General features: G+C 40.9%; 1 protein-coding gene across 1 annotated transcript in view; it reads right to left on the bottom strand.

Annotated features, from left to right (window-relative positions):
- Positions 1 to 16,422, bottom strand: part of ATF6 (activating transcription factor 6) — a 208,921-nt gene that overhangs the window by 128,579 nt on the left and 63,920 nt on the right. Inside the window, exon 11 of the mRNA XM_045983346.1 lies at positions 1,479 to 1,610. Coding sequence (XP_045839302.1) covers positions 1,479 to 1,610 — 132 coding nt within the window. The remainder of the gene's footprint in view (positions 1 to 1,478; positions 1,611 to 16,422) is intronic.

Raw genomic sequence — 16,422 nt, 5'->3', positions numbered from 1 at the left:
TGACCAGAGCACTATGCTTCCCATGTTACTTTACTCCGCCACAGGCAAATAGGTGAAGGCTGCAATTTCCTGAGGTCAGCTCAAAGTCAGTAGTATTCCTGTAAAGGTTACCCGAACTGTAATTTCAAGTACATAATCAATAACTAGTTCTACTTTTTTAACAACCAACCAGCAATAGGTACCTAAAAGGCACGTGGCATATTCTCAATGCTCGTAAATCCAAAGACTATCAAATTTCAAATGTAAGTTTTGATGGTTCGCATGTGGATAACACAACTCAAGATTACATGCAGAACATGCAGGGCAAACTTGGACAAATTATGCAGTAAAATGAGATACTAGTAAACTCTAGCAATATTCAAAGACGCCGTTAGGTGGGCGCTAAGATCAGTATTTCAGGAGTATGGCTAATTTTGGCATGTTAAAAAAAAAAAAGCAAGAAATGTTATCTAGTATTTTCCAACGTTATGGCATCCATCACACTGCACGCTGCGTCAGTTACACTCACTGCCATTTAATTCTCTGGATCCTCTGCCACACTTAACACCTGACACACTGCGGATTCCTAAAATAATGAATACTAGCATTTTTTTCCAGGAAGGCTAAAAGGAGACAAGCCCACAGGACTACAGTAGTAATTTCATTCAGTGATATGGCTGTCACAGTAAAAATTAAAAAAAAAAAGATTCCACTATGGCCCTTGGCCTGTAGAACCTTACCGAGTCACAAGTAAACAAATCTTTAACGATTCTAAAGCATTACGTTGTGCAATTGTTGCCACACTGTGACCTTCCTTTGCTTTGTTAGTCAAGGACTTCACTCCACTCGGTTCTAATGAAAATTCCAAATAACACAGGGAAATGTTTATCAAAAAGTATACAGCTCTGAAAAGGTCCACTGTAGCCTGCTTCTAGTTGACATAATACAAACCTTGTCTTTTCAAAAAATTTTAAGTCTGTTACTATTGGCAAGCCATATAGAAATTTACCGGAATGGTAAACCGTAACGAGAGGAAGATCCAACAAAAATCACAATAAGTATAAACGATCTGATCAGATGACTGACTGCACACAGGTTCACCCATATCCCTCCACCAGACCACAGTCCTCACAAGATGATACAATCACACGCACTACACGTGTACCCATATGACAGGTTTAAAAAAACTATATTAAAAACATTATGTATAATACAATGTGTATATATTGTATTTGCTTCCGTATGTATCTTAGTACACACAAACGGAGATTTTTAAGGTCACATCTCCGTAAGAATTCCAAAATTGGGAAAGGTTTCAAAAAGCAAATTTATTCTTAGAACTGACCTTAACAGTAAAGTTTCCTAAGGGCCTCAATAACTTGTTTGTTCTACAAATTAAAACTATGCATAAAAGATTTAGATGTAAAGTTATACTATATGATTCCCCATGGCAGTTTCATTAAATCATTTTAACAGACAGAGACATGCTGTCTTCTAACCTGTAGTTACTTTTCTGGATGATACCATCTGATGTGTCTTCCACCTCTTTAGCAGAAAATTCTAGAAGATGCCTCCTTTGATTTGCAGGGTTCACACTAGGATTTTTTCTCCTGGAATCCTGTTCCAACATGCTGAAAATTTTAAAAAGTGAAACAATAATTGAAATAACAGTTTGACACATATATACATACTACATTAGCTCTAAAGCAAACCCAAATCCCTTCATAGGTTCATGCGCACAGTATGAACACCAGGCACAGAAAATAAAATAGCACATGGCTGTGGTCAAATCCCTCACCTGGCACCCTATACACATGAAAAACAATTCTGAGAATAATTTTCGTTAAGTCTGAAAGTATCTCATTTTTAAACTGCTTCAACACGAGTGTGTGGGGGGCTCAGCCAGTTTAGCATCTGCCTTTGGTTCAGCTCATGATCTCAGGGTCCTGGGACGGAGACCTGCATCGGGTTCCATGCTCAGCGAGGAGTCTGCTTCTCCTTCTCTCCTTCTCCCTCGGCTCTCACCCCTGCTCTTATGCGCGCTCTAATAACTAAATAAAATCTTGAAAAAAATAAACTGCTTAAACAACATCAGTATTCTAGCATATAGAATACTGATGTTGTTTAAGCAGTTTTTTTTTTTATTTTTTTTTTAGGGTATAGAATACCCTAAAAACTCTTTTAGGGGTGCCTGGGTAGCTCAGTGGGTTAAAGCCTCTGCCTTTGCCTTGGGTCATGATCCCAGGGTACTAGGATCGAGCCCCACATCAGGCTCTCTGCTCAACAAGGAGCCTGCTTCCTTTCCTCTCTTCCTTCCTCTCTCTGCCTGCCTCTCTGCCTACGTGTGATCTCTGTCGGTCAAATAAATAAATAATAAAAAAAATTTTTAAAAATACTCTTTTAATTATGTTATATGCATATATAAAGTAGAAAGAAGTACGACATACATTTAACAATTTTAAATTCAGATAATAATTGAAATAAGAAGTCCTCCTGGATGCTGCAAGCTGTTTCAATGAGGGAACACTTCAAATGAAATTGGAACTTTCCTCCTTATGTACAGCCAAATGCATTAGACCTTCACAATCCCCGAAGGCAGGCGATCAAATACAGGAAACAAAAAATAATTTTTTTTCAAAGATTTATTTACTTATTTATTTGGGAGAGAGCAAGAGTGCACACATGAGTGGAAGTGGGGGAAGAAGGATAGAGAAAATCTCAAGCAGACTCCCCACTGAGCACAGAGCCCAATGTGGGGTTCCATCTTGACCTTGAAATCATGACCCGAGCCGAAGTTAAGTCGATGCTTAACTGACTGGGCCACACAAAAAATTATTTTTAAAAAATAATTCTATTTTTATTTACATGTAAAGTTTCCTACTTCCTTCTTTCTCCCCATCTTCCCCCATACTTTCAATTGTCAATGTGTGTCCTCACGGTGGGCCCAAGTATTTGCGGCAAACAAATACATATACACACGCACGTAAAGCCAATACTGTACAGTCATTTAACACTTTTAACTTGCTAATCATGGGCTTAGAGATTTGGCTCACCAATGATATTCTGTGTATGTATGCTTTGTTTGGCAATGCCTGGCACACAATTTACACTAGTTCTAATCCTGAAATTAAACACAAAGGGAAACATAAAAGGGATGTCAGATTCCACTGAGAAGGACGAAGAGGTAGAGGAAAGAAGGGCTAATGAAAGTGGTTCTAAGAGGGAAGGAGTTCCTCGGGGTAGGGCGGTTTGTCTCCACATCTGAGGAAAGCAGTGTTGGGGGAAATAGGAAGCAAGTACATCTTTCTAGAATCATTTTCTGATCTCTTAGTTTATTTCCCACTTTCCTTGTTTTTTTTCCCCCAGAATCACTGCTGTCCGGAGGTCCACACTCAGTATGCTTTAGCATTCACACATCCTGTAAACCCTTCAAAGGTGTGCCACCAAATTACCAGCCCCGTGGGACATCTAACTTCACTACAACTGAGGATACACTGTCACAACTCTATCTTTCAGGCACCACGTTTGCCCTACTAGTCCCTAACGACAGGAACCCTGCTGCAATAAGGGAAAAGGCCTAGTGGAGTCTAACCAAACTCAGGAAAACTTAACTTGGTGAGTATTTACGAAAATAGGAGAGAGGCAATAGAAAACAACTTTGTAGGGAAGACAAACGGAGTGTGTGATGATAACTGCAGATTTTTTTCTTTTTGCAATTTACTTCTCTGAAAAGGACTTTACTTTTAAATCTTTCAAGTGTGGTACCAAACATTCGACTTAAGAATGTACACTGTAAACAAAACAAAGTGAAGAACTTTCTCTACGGAATCTCCGTTAATTCAACACCTCCACTTTATTAGTGACAGAATCTCTGTTAATTCAACAGTTACACTGTTATTAGTGACACACCCACGTAGTAACGTTCCCGTTCATCCAAGTACCCCCTCAACCCCTCCAATGACGAAGAGGGACTCCACCACGAAAAGTGTTTCCCCTGGTTTTAACTAGAAATGTGCTTCTTTGTAACTTCCACCCTTTGGTCCTAGTTCTGGGCTTTGTGGCTGCTCAGAAGCCTAAGCAAGCCTCCTTCCAGTGTCCAAAGACATCTAATACACCTCCCACCCCCACCCCGAGGGCTTGCCTTCTCCAGGCTATGTTTTTTTCTACACATTCTTCTTTGAAGCAGTCTCAGTCTACAGTCTTATCTGGCATCTCAGAAGTGCTGTCCAGAATGGGCTACAGTACTTCTCCGGTGGCATGACCAGTCAGGATGGAACAGATTCATTCCTTCCCACGTCCGAGATACACTTCTCCCTCAGAGGTAGTCGAGTATCACAGAGGCTTTGTTGGCAGTTACACCACATGGTGCTTCTCCTGAGTCTGGTTTAATCCAAATCCCTACTCTCCTTCCATACTGATTCGGAACCATTACCTTCGTTTTCCTTCCTCTCCCACTTCCAATTCTGAATTTGTATCATTGAGCTTTTCGATCCTAGCTGAATAATTTACATCAATTCCTTTAAAAATATCACCTTGTCTACCAATCAGTCAAGAACCTCCAGGATCCTAATTAGCCAAGGAAATCCTCCTTGTATGCAAGGGGCAGCACGCCATCAACATCCGCAACTGAGCTGTTATTAAAATACTGCAACGCTCAGAACTAAGAAATCGAGCCATGGAGCATGCCCCTAGAGAAAACCTTACAGAAATGTTAAGTTCCACCACTTTTGAATTAATTATACCACATAGTCCAGAATTTCCCATCATGACGGTGAGGATACCGCAAGACTGCTAAACTGTCTTCCAAGATGCAAATGCGGTAAAACGCCAGCAGCCATCTGAGCACCTACTATGTTAGGGAATGAAGACGTAGTACAAGTTGAGGCTCAAAGAGTTTAAACAACGTGCTCTAAGTAGCTAAAGAAGCAGAGACTTGGACCTAAGATTGGAACTGCATTACTGCATTATGTTGACAACATTTCTCAGAATGACTGATTATTCCTTTATTCAACATGTACTATGGCCTATTATGGTCCAGGAACCCTATACAAAGCTAAAGACTCAAAGATCAAAGGAGGTAGGGACACTTGGGTGGCTCAGTCCACTGAGCGTCTGACACTTGATTTTGGCTCAGGTCATGATCTCAGAGCTGTGGGATCAAGCCCCAAAGTGTAGAGCCTCCTTGGAATTCCCCCACTCCCTCTCCCTCTAAAAAAAATTTAATGAATTAATTAATTAATTAAAAGCATTTTGAAAAAAGATTCTGAAAAAGGTAAAAATCAAATTACAGTGTATGTGTGTGAGCGGGTATTGATACAGATAAAAGATAATAGAGTGGGGGAGCCTGGGTGGCTCAGTCGTTAAGCATCTGTCTTTGGCTCAGGTCATGATCCCAGGGTCCTGGGATCAAGCCCCGAATCGGGCTTCCTGCTCCTCAGGAAGCCTGCTTCTCCCTACCCTACTCCCTCTGCTTGTGTTTCCTCTCTCACTGTGTCCTTCTCTGTCAAATAAATAAATAAACACTTAAAAAAAAAAAGAAAATAGAGTGAGTAATGTCACAATAAAGATTAACACTGAATGCTATGGAAGCCTACAGCTAAAGCACCTGATCTCTACTAGAAGGATCACAAAGTCGTCTTAAATGAAAGCCATAAATAAACAGGTGGACAAGGAAGAGGGAGGGAGAAGGGCATGCCAGACAGATGGAACAGTATATGGGAAAAGCACACAGGTGTAAGAGGGCATGTTTTGCTCAGAGAACTGCTCGTAAAGCAGGAGAGGGTGTGTGCGTGGACACTGAGAGAAACGGATCATCTCAGAGAGAGAGGAGAAAGAAGGGGAGCAGGATGATAATGTAAGGCTAGATTAGGGATGGCTTTGCCTGCCACAGTACCACTAAGTCCAGAAATTTATTCAAGTAACAAAAACAAAACGAGCCTGTTTGTTCCTGTTTTGATTTTGGCTCTCAGATATGTCCTTTTCTTATTTATTTATGTTTAAATATTTCATTTTTTCAATAATCTCTATACCCAATGTGGGACTCAAACTTACATCCCCAAGATCAAGAGTCACATGCTGGGGCGCCTGGGTGGCTCAGTGGGTTAAGCCGCTGCCTTTGGCTCAGGTCATGATCTCAGGGTCCTGGGATCGAGTCCCGCATGGGGCTTTCTGCTCAGCAGGGAGCCTGTTTCCCTCTCTCTCTCTCTCTGCCTGCCTCTCCATCTACTTGTGATCTCTCTCTGTCAAATAAATAAATAAAATCTTTAAAAAAAAAAAAAAGCCTCTGCCTTCGGCTCAGGTCATGATCCCAGGGTCCTGGGATCGAGCCCCACATCAGGCTCTCTGCTCAGCAGGGAGCCTGCTTCCCTTCCTCTCTCTCTGCCTGCTTGTGATCTCTGTCAAATAAATAAATAAAATCTTTAAAAAAAAAAAAAAAGTCACATGCTCCACTGACTGAGCCCGCTAGGCACCCCTATCCTCTCCCTTTCTGTATCAGGATCTTCCCTATGATTATTAAATTCCCTGGTCTAATGGGGGAAATCCACCTTCTTTCTTTGAAAAACTGGAATTACAATGATCCCCTAGTTACCTCAACTACTTGAAAAACAGCAGATTACTAGAACAGTTTCCCTGCTTTCCTATGCCCTGGCTAGGGGGTACAAGCCTTTAAAAAAGGGAGGCTCCCTGGATTACCCACAGTTAACTGCCAAGCCAAAGTGCGGCTATGGCTTCTAGAATAACTTCACTTGTGTTTCCTTGAATCCTACTATCAACTAGCAATTAACACACGTCATTAGTTTCTCTTGATCAGAAAGTACCTTCCTCTGATTCTCTAAGTGTAGTACCTGGACTGGCGGCATTAGCATCAGCTGACAGCTGGTTAGAAATGCAAATTCTCAGGCCCCACCCCATTCATACTCACCCGAAACTCTAGGAATGGTGCCCAATGACTCTGTGTTTTAACAAGCCATCTAGGTGACTGTGACACACTCAAATGTTCGCGAACCACCATTTTAAATAGTCCTGTCTTACACATCTTTCCTATCTAATTCCCTAAAAACTACACATTTGCCAAAATGAATTCAACAGAAGTGGACAGTCTGGGGAGAGGGTTGGGGCCGGGAGACTCTAGACAGGAGGCAGGTGGAAGGGTATAATCAAAGTGGACATCTGTATGGTTTATGCACGTTTTATAAAGGAAACGTGTTCAGCATCATTAATACTTGGAAGTCTGAAAGTGCCTTTCTACTGATCATTGTTCTTTTGATGATGTTAATACTGCTACGAAGACAGGCATTTCAATTCCCGATTTACAGCTGTTCCAAGCAAATGCCTTGATGTTAACCATCGGCTTAGTTGATTCCACTGGGAGCTGAGCTGCACAACTGTCACTCAGGAGTCACACTGGCCGGAAATCAGTTTTGATGTTGACTGGTTTGGCTCCTAAGTGATCACTGTTTTTTCACTGCTGCCCATACAGGTAATGAATATCACAGTGTAATGGCAACTTACCTTTAACCGTAGCTACTCTAGTAACTTCTACCCATTGTTTGCCTCAACTTTATTATCCACTCACTGGCCCAGAATGTATTTTGAAAAGGTAACATACTAAGAGATTCTGAAAAGAATCTGTTAAAGTTTTTCATTTACTTGTTTTTGGTTGTTGCTGTCATTTGGCTTCTGTTCCTTGTAGATTTTTTTTAAGGTCTTAAAATGAAATTTCTCTTAAGCTAAATTACAGACAAACCAGCTGTCCAATTCAGCTCAAAAGAAAAAAAAAACTATAAATGCTTGAACCCTATGAAATGACCCAGAGAAACTAATTATAACCATCTGAGTAACTGCAGAATTATGTTTCCCTTGTTTTTATGACTATCTGAAATACAGGAAAGAGCTTTATTTCACTGCCAGAATTCAAGACTGTCTTAGGTACAACTGTGCCACCACAAATATCAACAAGGAATCTGACAGTAGCCAAATGTACGAAAGAGGAAAAGAGAATTGTGGATGTGAACTTCCAGATTCTTGGCAAGACTGTTTCAGCATCATTCCACGACCCGTTTTGTTAATTTTGGAAAAATTAAATTTCTTTTTCTTTTTTTTAAGATTTATTTCTTTGACAGAGATCACAAGTAGGCAGAGGGGCAGGTAAAGAGAGGGGGGAAGCAGGCTCCCTTCTGAGCAGAGAGCCCGATGCGGGGCTTGATCCCAGGACCCTGAGATCATGACCTGAGCCAAAGGCAGAGGCTTAACCCACTGAGCCACCCAGGCACCCCTGGAAAAATTAAATTTCTAATAATACAAAGAGATGGCTCAGAGTCATGGGAAGGGTTAGTGTTGTAATGGCAATGACTGTTTATAGTTCATAACATTAATAAAATAGTCTAATCAAACTCTTTTCATGATTAGCTTAAATTAGGTTCTATGGGGCGCCTGGGTGGCTCAGTGGTTTGGGCCTCTGCCTTTGGCTCCGGTCGTGGTCTCAGGGTCCTGGGATCGAGCCCCACATAGAGCCCCGCATCGGGCTCTCTGCTCCGCGGGGAGCCTGCTTCCTCCTCTCTCTCTGCCTGCCTCTTTGCCTAGTTGTGACCTCTCTCTCTGTCAAATAAATAAATAAAATATTAAAAAAAAAAAAGAAAATGATTAAAAAAAAATTAGGTTCTATTCTGTATTTTTAAATAAACTAATAAATACTAAGAAAATAAAAGTCCCCACGTCTCTATGATCAGAAACATGTTATTCCACAGGAGTCACAAGAGTTTTAAGCCACAGAGTAAGTGTTACACCAACAAACCTTGCTCATGTCAGGGGCCAACAGGCCTGAAAGCATAGATTGGTAAAAACACAAATAATTTCAATTTCCCCAAAAGTCTGGAAAAAGTATTATAAAAATTGTTACTTCACTTTTTCATTTGTAAAAATTCTAAAAGCCAACAAATGTTTTAGATTATCTGTGAAGTCACTTAATTGTTAAGAAATGATTTCAGATAACCAATTTTCATACCAAGTAGCTAAACAAAAACCAGCACATTTCCAAATCCATTCTACCCTTTGCAGACCTTCCTTATGATACAAGCAGATCAATTTTAAGTTCAAGCCATCTCAGCAGGTAAGAATCCTACTGGTTTTCATCTCCCAGAGAAACCCACATGCTGTTGCTGCTCTGCTGGTTGAGAACCACCCATGAAAACTTGAAATCACATGAAGCTGAAAAAAGCATGGAGTTTTTCCAGTTTTAATGCAGGATGGTGGAAAGAGCACGAAATTTGGCATCAAGAGATCTAGGTTCAAGGCATGGCTCTGAGACCCCCACTGGAGGAGACCTTCTCTGGGCTTCCAATTCCTCATGTGTAAAATAGGAAAAATAACACATATTTCAGTTTCCCAAAGAGTTAAGTGAAATGACAGATGTGAACGTGCTTTTGTAAATCAAAAAGTGCTCTGTGTCCCAAGGATGACACAGAGCAGTTAAGTGAAACAGCTTGCCTTCCTGCCTGCCAGGTTCTGCCCTTTCTCAACACAGCAACGGGAGGGATTGTTTTTAAAATCTAGGTCAGATTATTATATCACTTCTCTGTTCAAACCTTCAGACAGCTCCCCATTTCTAGCGTGCAAAAGGCCCAAACCTTAAAATGACCAAGGCCCCACTCAACGCATCCATCCTATCCCTCTGGCCTCATCACCGCCTACTCTCGCCTTTGCTCACTTCAGTCCAGCCACCCTGACCTCCTTGCTTATCCTGCTTGCACACCTCCACCCTAGGGCCCTTGCGTGGCTGTGCCCTCTGCCAGGAACGCTCTTCCCGACATATCTATATGGTTGGCCCTCTCGTTAAGCCTTGGTGCGTATGTCTACTTTACAATGACCACTATTTCAAACTACAGTTCCAACAACCACCCTCACGCTTGAAAAACCATTCACTCTACTATAGTTTACCCCCTTTGTTCAGAGAAACTACAACTCTGTCATTGTATTTGCGTATTGTGTTTACTGTCAGTCTGTCCTCGCTAGAATGTAAGTTAAGGAGTACAGGGACCTCTGTTTCATTCTAGGACAATGCCTAGTTCAGAGAAGATATTCCCTCCCACTTTTTTTTTTTTAAATAATAAACAGATGAAATGTACGTAGCATCCTGCCTCAAGTCAAGAGAAAAATCCAGATCTTCATTTTAGGGACACTAAACTCACAACTCAAGAATGGCAGGTGGTGAACTCATTATTGCGCCATTTTCAGATCCAGGAACAGGAAATTATGTTAATTTTCATTGCAACTGAGGCTAAAAATGAAAAGTTCCCAAGGGAGTTCTCCAAATCTTAAAAGATGTTTTTTCTGTTTATTGAATGGTCCGCAGATGATTTTTGCAGGCCAGTAGTAACTGGGGGTAATTTACTAAAAACAGAAATGTGACTGGATAAAGAAATAATCTTTAAATCAAGATTTTAAAAACCTTCTAAATAGCAGTTCTCAGTACCAGGGATTATCGGTCCCTGGGAAGAAACACGTACTTTACAACAGCAGTTTGCCAAGTGAGCCAATGTGAGCAAGCAATCAGCATGAGATCCTTCCACTCACTCAAATGAACAATTATAAAGCAGGCACTCTTCTAACAGGGGATGCTCATTCTTGGAAACCCACCTCGAAACTAAGAGGAAAGCCACGCTGCTGGTGGAGAAGCCTAAATGAAGAAGAACAGAGAAACCCGGCCCATAGCCTCAGCGGTCTCAGCCAAAGCCAGCACCAACTTGCTGGCCATGATGCGTGAGCCATCCTGAATGGTCATAAACCCAAGCCATCCCCACTGACACTCCATGGAACAAAGAGCAGTCTCTACTGAGCCCTGCCCCAATTGTAGAGCTTTAGCAAAGTAAGTGTCATCTTCAGGCTTTAAGTTTTCAGGTGATTTGTCACATAGCAACAGACAATACACTATACTTACTCAACTGAAGTCAACGAGTCAGTGTCTGATATAAGAAGTTTGTGTGTAAACAACTTTCTGGAATCTTCTCACTTGAGAAAGGCATGCTCTGATCATTCTAAAGGTCAAAACGATGCCTGTAAATTGGAGCACAATCCCTTTTCTGTTATATTTACATCCAACCTAGTCAACTTAGAGTATTTTCTCCTCCTTTCACAGCCAATCCGAGCTTTCAAGGGATGGGTAAAGTTACTGGATCAAATCCTAACGCTTCTCTGTCTGCAACTTCTTTTCCCCTGCCTCAGTGGCTCTGTAAGCGATTAAGACAAGGACTCCACAGACGCACTCTAGATCCCAGCTCTGCAACATCAGCAGCCGGAATTTCAGTCTCCTCATCTGTAAGAGAGAGATAATCACACCTTCCCTCTTAGTTCTGGGAGAATGAATTCACAAAATTGCTTAGGCTCATTTGCTTGGCACAAAGTATTTAAAAATAGCTTAGCAAGACAAATACAAAAACCACTACCTTTACCAACCAAGCACAGACGGTATCAACATACAGCCAACCTAGATTCTTCTAGAACTAATTCTCTTCTCCTTTTTATTCACCTTTTCTTCCAGTGGTCTTATTTCCATCTATCTCACATTTTCAAATTCTCAACAGTAACAAAACCCACATAGGAAGGAAGAATGAAACACATAATGCTGCTTTACTGAGAAGGGCTGACAGAGAAAGCCACATAAGGCATATGGACTTTCTGTGATTCCCTAATTCTAGCTCCTCAGCAGTCACAGACTGTGAAAAACTGACTGTGGACAGAACATGTTAACGCCAGTTTTTGTTCAGAACGCATAGACAACATGAAGTCTAAATGTACATACACCACACACCCATGGTTCATGCATGCCACATCGGCCGTAACTCAGTTAAAAACAATCTGTAAAATATTTAAGTTTCCAATGTTTCCTGAAATGACAAAACAGCTCAAATCTGGAGAAAATAAGGCACTGATATCAAACCGCATAGAAGCTTAAATGATATGTGATTAATTACACTTATATTCCCTTACAATCAAAAGTTTCGGTTACCCTACACTACCTTAATATCAGGCTAGAGCTTCCCTTTCCACAAGCAAAGCTGTGAACTCCTTTACCATTTATGTTTTGATCAACTTCTACCGCAGGATTCTGCCTGAATATAGTAAGTTCTAGAAACGGTGGTTGAGAAAGCTGCTTCAGACACACCATACATGCTAAGATCTGGGGTCTAAAGAAAACATCAAAGTACCAACTTGAACTTTGACAGTTTTCTCCTGTGCCCTGGGTTTCTCAGTGACTCCTCTCTCAAAAAAGAGAAAGCAGTAGAAGTTACATTACTTCCTCTTATCTTGAAAGTGACATAGTGACTTACTCAAGGTTAAGAAGGCAATTAGCAAAGGATGTAGGTTTCTGGTTTCAAATGCCCTTCCCCTCACCATGACAACTTAAGTCTGGGCCAAAAGGTAGCCAAGCAATGAAGGCTAAGCCACTGGTACTCCTTACAGACCTCCCAATGTACAACTCCCATGGAGTCCAAAACTAAAGAAAATCATCAACAGACTTTTCCATGCCCTCAAAATTCAGCTCTGCACTTGACAAACTCTAAGTCATTTTTTTTTTAAAGATTTTATGTATTTATTTGACAGAGAGAGATCACAAGTAGGCAGAGAGGCAGGCAGAGAGAGTGAGAGGGAAGCAGGCTCCCCGCTGAGCAGAGAGCCCGATGTGGGACTCGATCCCAGGACCCTGAGATCATGACCTGAGCCGAAGGCAGCAACTTAAACCACTGAGCCACCCAGGCGCCCCTCTAAGTCATTTTTTTAAAACAAAGGATGAAATCTATATAGGCTGGAAGAAACGAGAACCAGTTACTCTGCATGGATACTTTTTTGAAGAACGAGCATAAACGACACGATTTGGGGGACGGACCGCCCTTTGCCCCATCACATCTCTGCAATTCAGTGACACCTGCTGTTTAGATGTACTGCGTTTCTTCAGTTTATGTGTCACTTTGATATATGTGGAAAGTATTTTTCGCCAAGAATTTGAATTAGACTCCATTTTAAAATCTGGCTGAACAGAATCATGTAGACTTGGTGGCTCGAATTCTGACATTGAAGTTATCCAGTGACTTTTAACCTACAGCCAATAATGATTTCACACAGCAAAAGGTGCTCAGCAATTGAACAGGAAAAAAAAATTAGAGCCAGATTTGGGGACAGGCTCATCTCAGGATAAGAAGCTAGAGTTTTTCCTGTAAAAATTATGAAAAGCTGACAAACTTAGAGAATGCTAGAATAGAGACATTTTATTTCTAACCAGTTCCAGACAACTCAAATTCAATGCCATATTTTCTGTGGTCAGCTTTTCCTTAACAGTCTCAGAAGCAAACCACAGAGTAGCTGGCCCTTAAACAGTATGATTTACCCTTCTTCATCCAAGTCTGATGCCTCAAACTGTAAAGATTCTGTTCTAGTGAGGAGAGAGCACCAACCCAGGAACAAACACGGAAAAAGCGCTGTCAATTTCAAACATTCGTTATTTTTTTAAGACCTAGCACATTCAAAACCTAAGATATTGCTTTTTATTTTCAGAAAAGGAGGAGGATGACAGTGACTTTTAAAATAGAAAAGGGAAAGCACAACAAAGGAATCTGTAACTACAGTCCTCTGTGCCAGGAAGAAACTCCCCACAGAAGGTTATGCTGTGGCTCTTAGTACAAAACAGAGGTCCACACATTTCCTCAATTATATAAGACAAGCTTTGAGTACAGACGTGTCTGTCTAGAGATTTAACAAAACTTCCCAGGTAACATGGGTAGCTCAGTTGGTTAAGCGTCTGCCTTCGGCTCAGGTCATCATCCCAGGACCCTGGGCTCAAGCCCCGCATCGGGCTCCCTGCTCATCGGGGAGCCTGCTTCTCCCTCTCCCTCGGCCCCTCTGCCCCCACTCACTCTCTCACTCTCTCTCTCAAATAAATAAGATCTTAAAAAAAAAACAAAACTTCTCTTATATACATTATCCTCTAAATTCAATGGGTAAGTACTCTTACAATTTCCACAGAGGCCAAGGTATATATAGAAGAAAGAAAAACAACAGTGCACAGTTTTCAACTCTGGACATACTTCAGAATCACCAGAGGGAAAAACATTTTGTTCAAGAACAACTGAATTAGACCCATCCTACCAGATTCCACAAGTTTTGGGCAGGGCTCCTCCCTTTGGAAGATTTCCTAGTGATTATTAACGTACAGCCATGGTCAAGAACCACTATGAGAAAATGCAAGAAAAAAATCAGCCGAACTTTTTTTTTCATCCCAACTTTTAAGCAGGCAAGGAGAATTTGCAAAACCTCAAACTTCTGCGATAAAAACTTTAGCCCCTGTCATGACTCAACCGTCCACAGAACTCAGAATAAACGACAGACTGCAAGTACGGTTCAGACCGATGTTTCTCCAACTAGCTCTTAACCATCCTGCTTTATAAAGACGGAAGTATTTTTAACACAATTTATTGCTCATTAAACTTTATGTTGCCAACAGAACCTTTTGGAAATTCTTTTCTTCCATCAAGATTAATCTATTTTCCCTTTCTCTTCCCTTATTTCCTCCATTTTTCTTAAATTAATTCAACTTCCTCAACCAAGAAATATTTTTACGAATGTCTAAAAGGAACACTGCTCATTCCCTCCAACCTACCCTATTTCCTGGATATCTGTACAAGTCTGAAATTTACATCAGCCGTTGAGGTATGGGGGAGGGTGAAACTTCCCTAATGTCAAAATGGTCTTAAGGTACAAACTTAACATAACAACAAAACAAAAACACATCAGCACAGAGCAGCAATGAAAACCCTGTCTCTGGTGTGACCAACATCAGCTGTGTGAACACTGCTTTAAGAACGGAGGAACCCAAGAAGACAAAATTCTAAAAATTAAGCCCCCACCCTACAATGAAAAAATCTCTTCTTCCACCTCAAAAAATTTAAACTTGATAACCACTTATGCCATATCCAATCCAATTCCAACATCCCTACAAGGCTAAGTGTATGAAAAATGAGAAGAGACTCCACTGTAATGCAGAAAGTAGCAGTAATGAGATAGAGAGAACGGGTTATGAAAATTAAGGTGTCTTAGAAAACACACAACCAGAAAAAAAATAAGAAAATCTAATCACTCATAAAAGGCCTAGGAAGTGAAGACCTTTTTTTGCCTCGTGTTTGTTTTTTTTAAGGCAACAAAAAGGGCAGACAGGGGAAATAACTTCTTCTCCATCTCCGTATCATATGCTGGTTAGTGTCATGCATCCCTCACCTCCCACGGAACCGCTGTCTCTCTCCTTATAAATCTTTAATTCCATTCTCCCGGGTGAAGCCTTTCCTATAATTACCATCTCCACTAACCTCCCGTTCATTGTATGACACTCACAAAACACACCACTAGTACTCACTAGAATGTTACCGTACAATGGTCACTGTTTGGGGTCTTCTCCTCCGCAGGGAACATGATGCCCTAAAGGGACTGGCCACAGCCTACCCTCTCAGCCCTACTGCTTTCCACTCGCCACGGGACAGTCTATGCTCATTCACATTCCAGCAGTCCCTCATTCATCTGTTTCGTCACTCAACCACATCCAACAAAGATTTTATTAAGGAGCTCCACTATGTCAAGCATGATCTAAAATTTCGGCGGAGGAGCTCTAGCCATCTCTGACTGCTTCTTACTGACGTAAAAAGCCATCCTCCCTAACTCTACCTGGAATGTCCATCTCTCCTTGTCAGCCTGACAAATCCTGCCTCGTAATTCAGTACAGCATTTTTTTTTTAGTATATGCCATGTACTGTACATATTATCCTAGATGCTGAGGATATAATAAAAAAATGAACTGCAGGAGAACTCCCCCCCGCCCAAAAAAAGAAAACACAAGAGCTATAGCAGTGAAGACAGACCAGCAAAGAACTAGCTAGTGTGACAAGTTCTATGATATGTAAACAGGACGATTTGGAAGCACCAGGCAGAAATACTTAGCCTGGCCTACGTGTGAGTTAAACTTACTCAACGTGACTTTTTGAATTTTGTAGTAACAGTTCCCTTGCTTTCTTTTACAGCTTTCACACATATGTACACACATTCAGACTGTGCAGTTCTTCGGTCTGAACCTGATATAAATGTAATCCTACTGTAAACTCTCTTCTGCAATTTGCTTATTCCATGTAATACGTAACTTCCTACAAGGTCTGATAAATAGTATTTTTAATATCATTCAGTAATCATTTCATTATGATTTCTTCTTTGATCTATGAGTTATTTAGAATTGTGTTTTTAAGTTTTAGTAGAACTGAAATTCTTACCTTTTTTTGTTATTGATTTGTAGTTTAATTACACTCACAGTGAATGTAGTCTGCATTTTAGTCTCTGAAATCTGATGAGACTTCCTTTATGATCTAGCACAGATCAATTATTTTTTTAACATTTCCAGCTCTGGTTCAAAAA

This window comes from Meles meles, chromosome 17 (genome assembly GCF_922984935.1).
Source record: "Meles meles chromosome 17, mMelMel3.1 paternal haplotype, whole genome shotgun sequence".
Classification (NCBI taxonomy): Eukaryota; Metazoa; Chordata; class Mammalia; order Carnivora; family Mustelidae; genus Meles; species Meles meles.
Note: the sequence above shows the minus strand (reverse complement) of the source record. Positions and strands in the feature narration are given on the sequence as shown.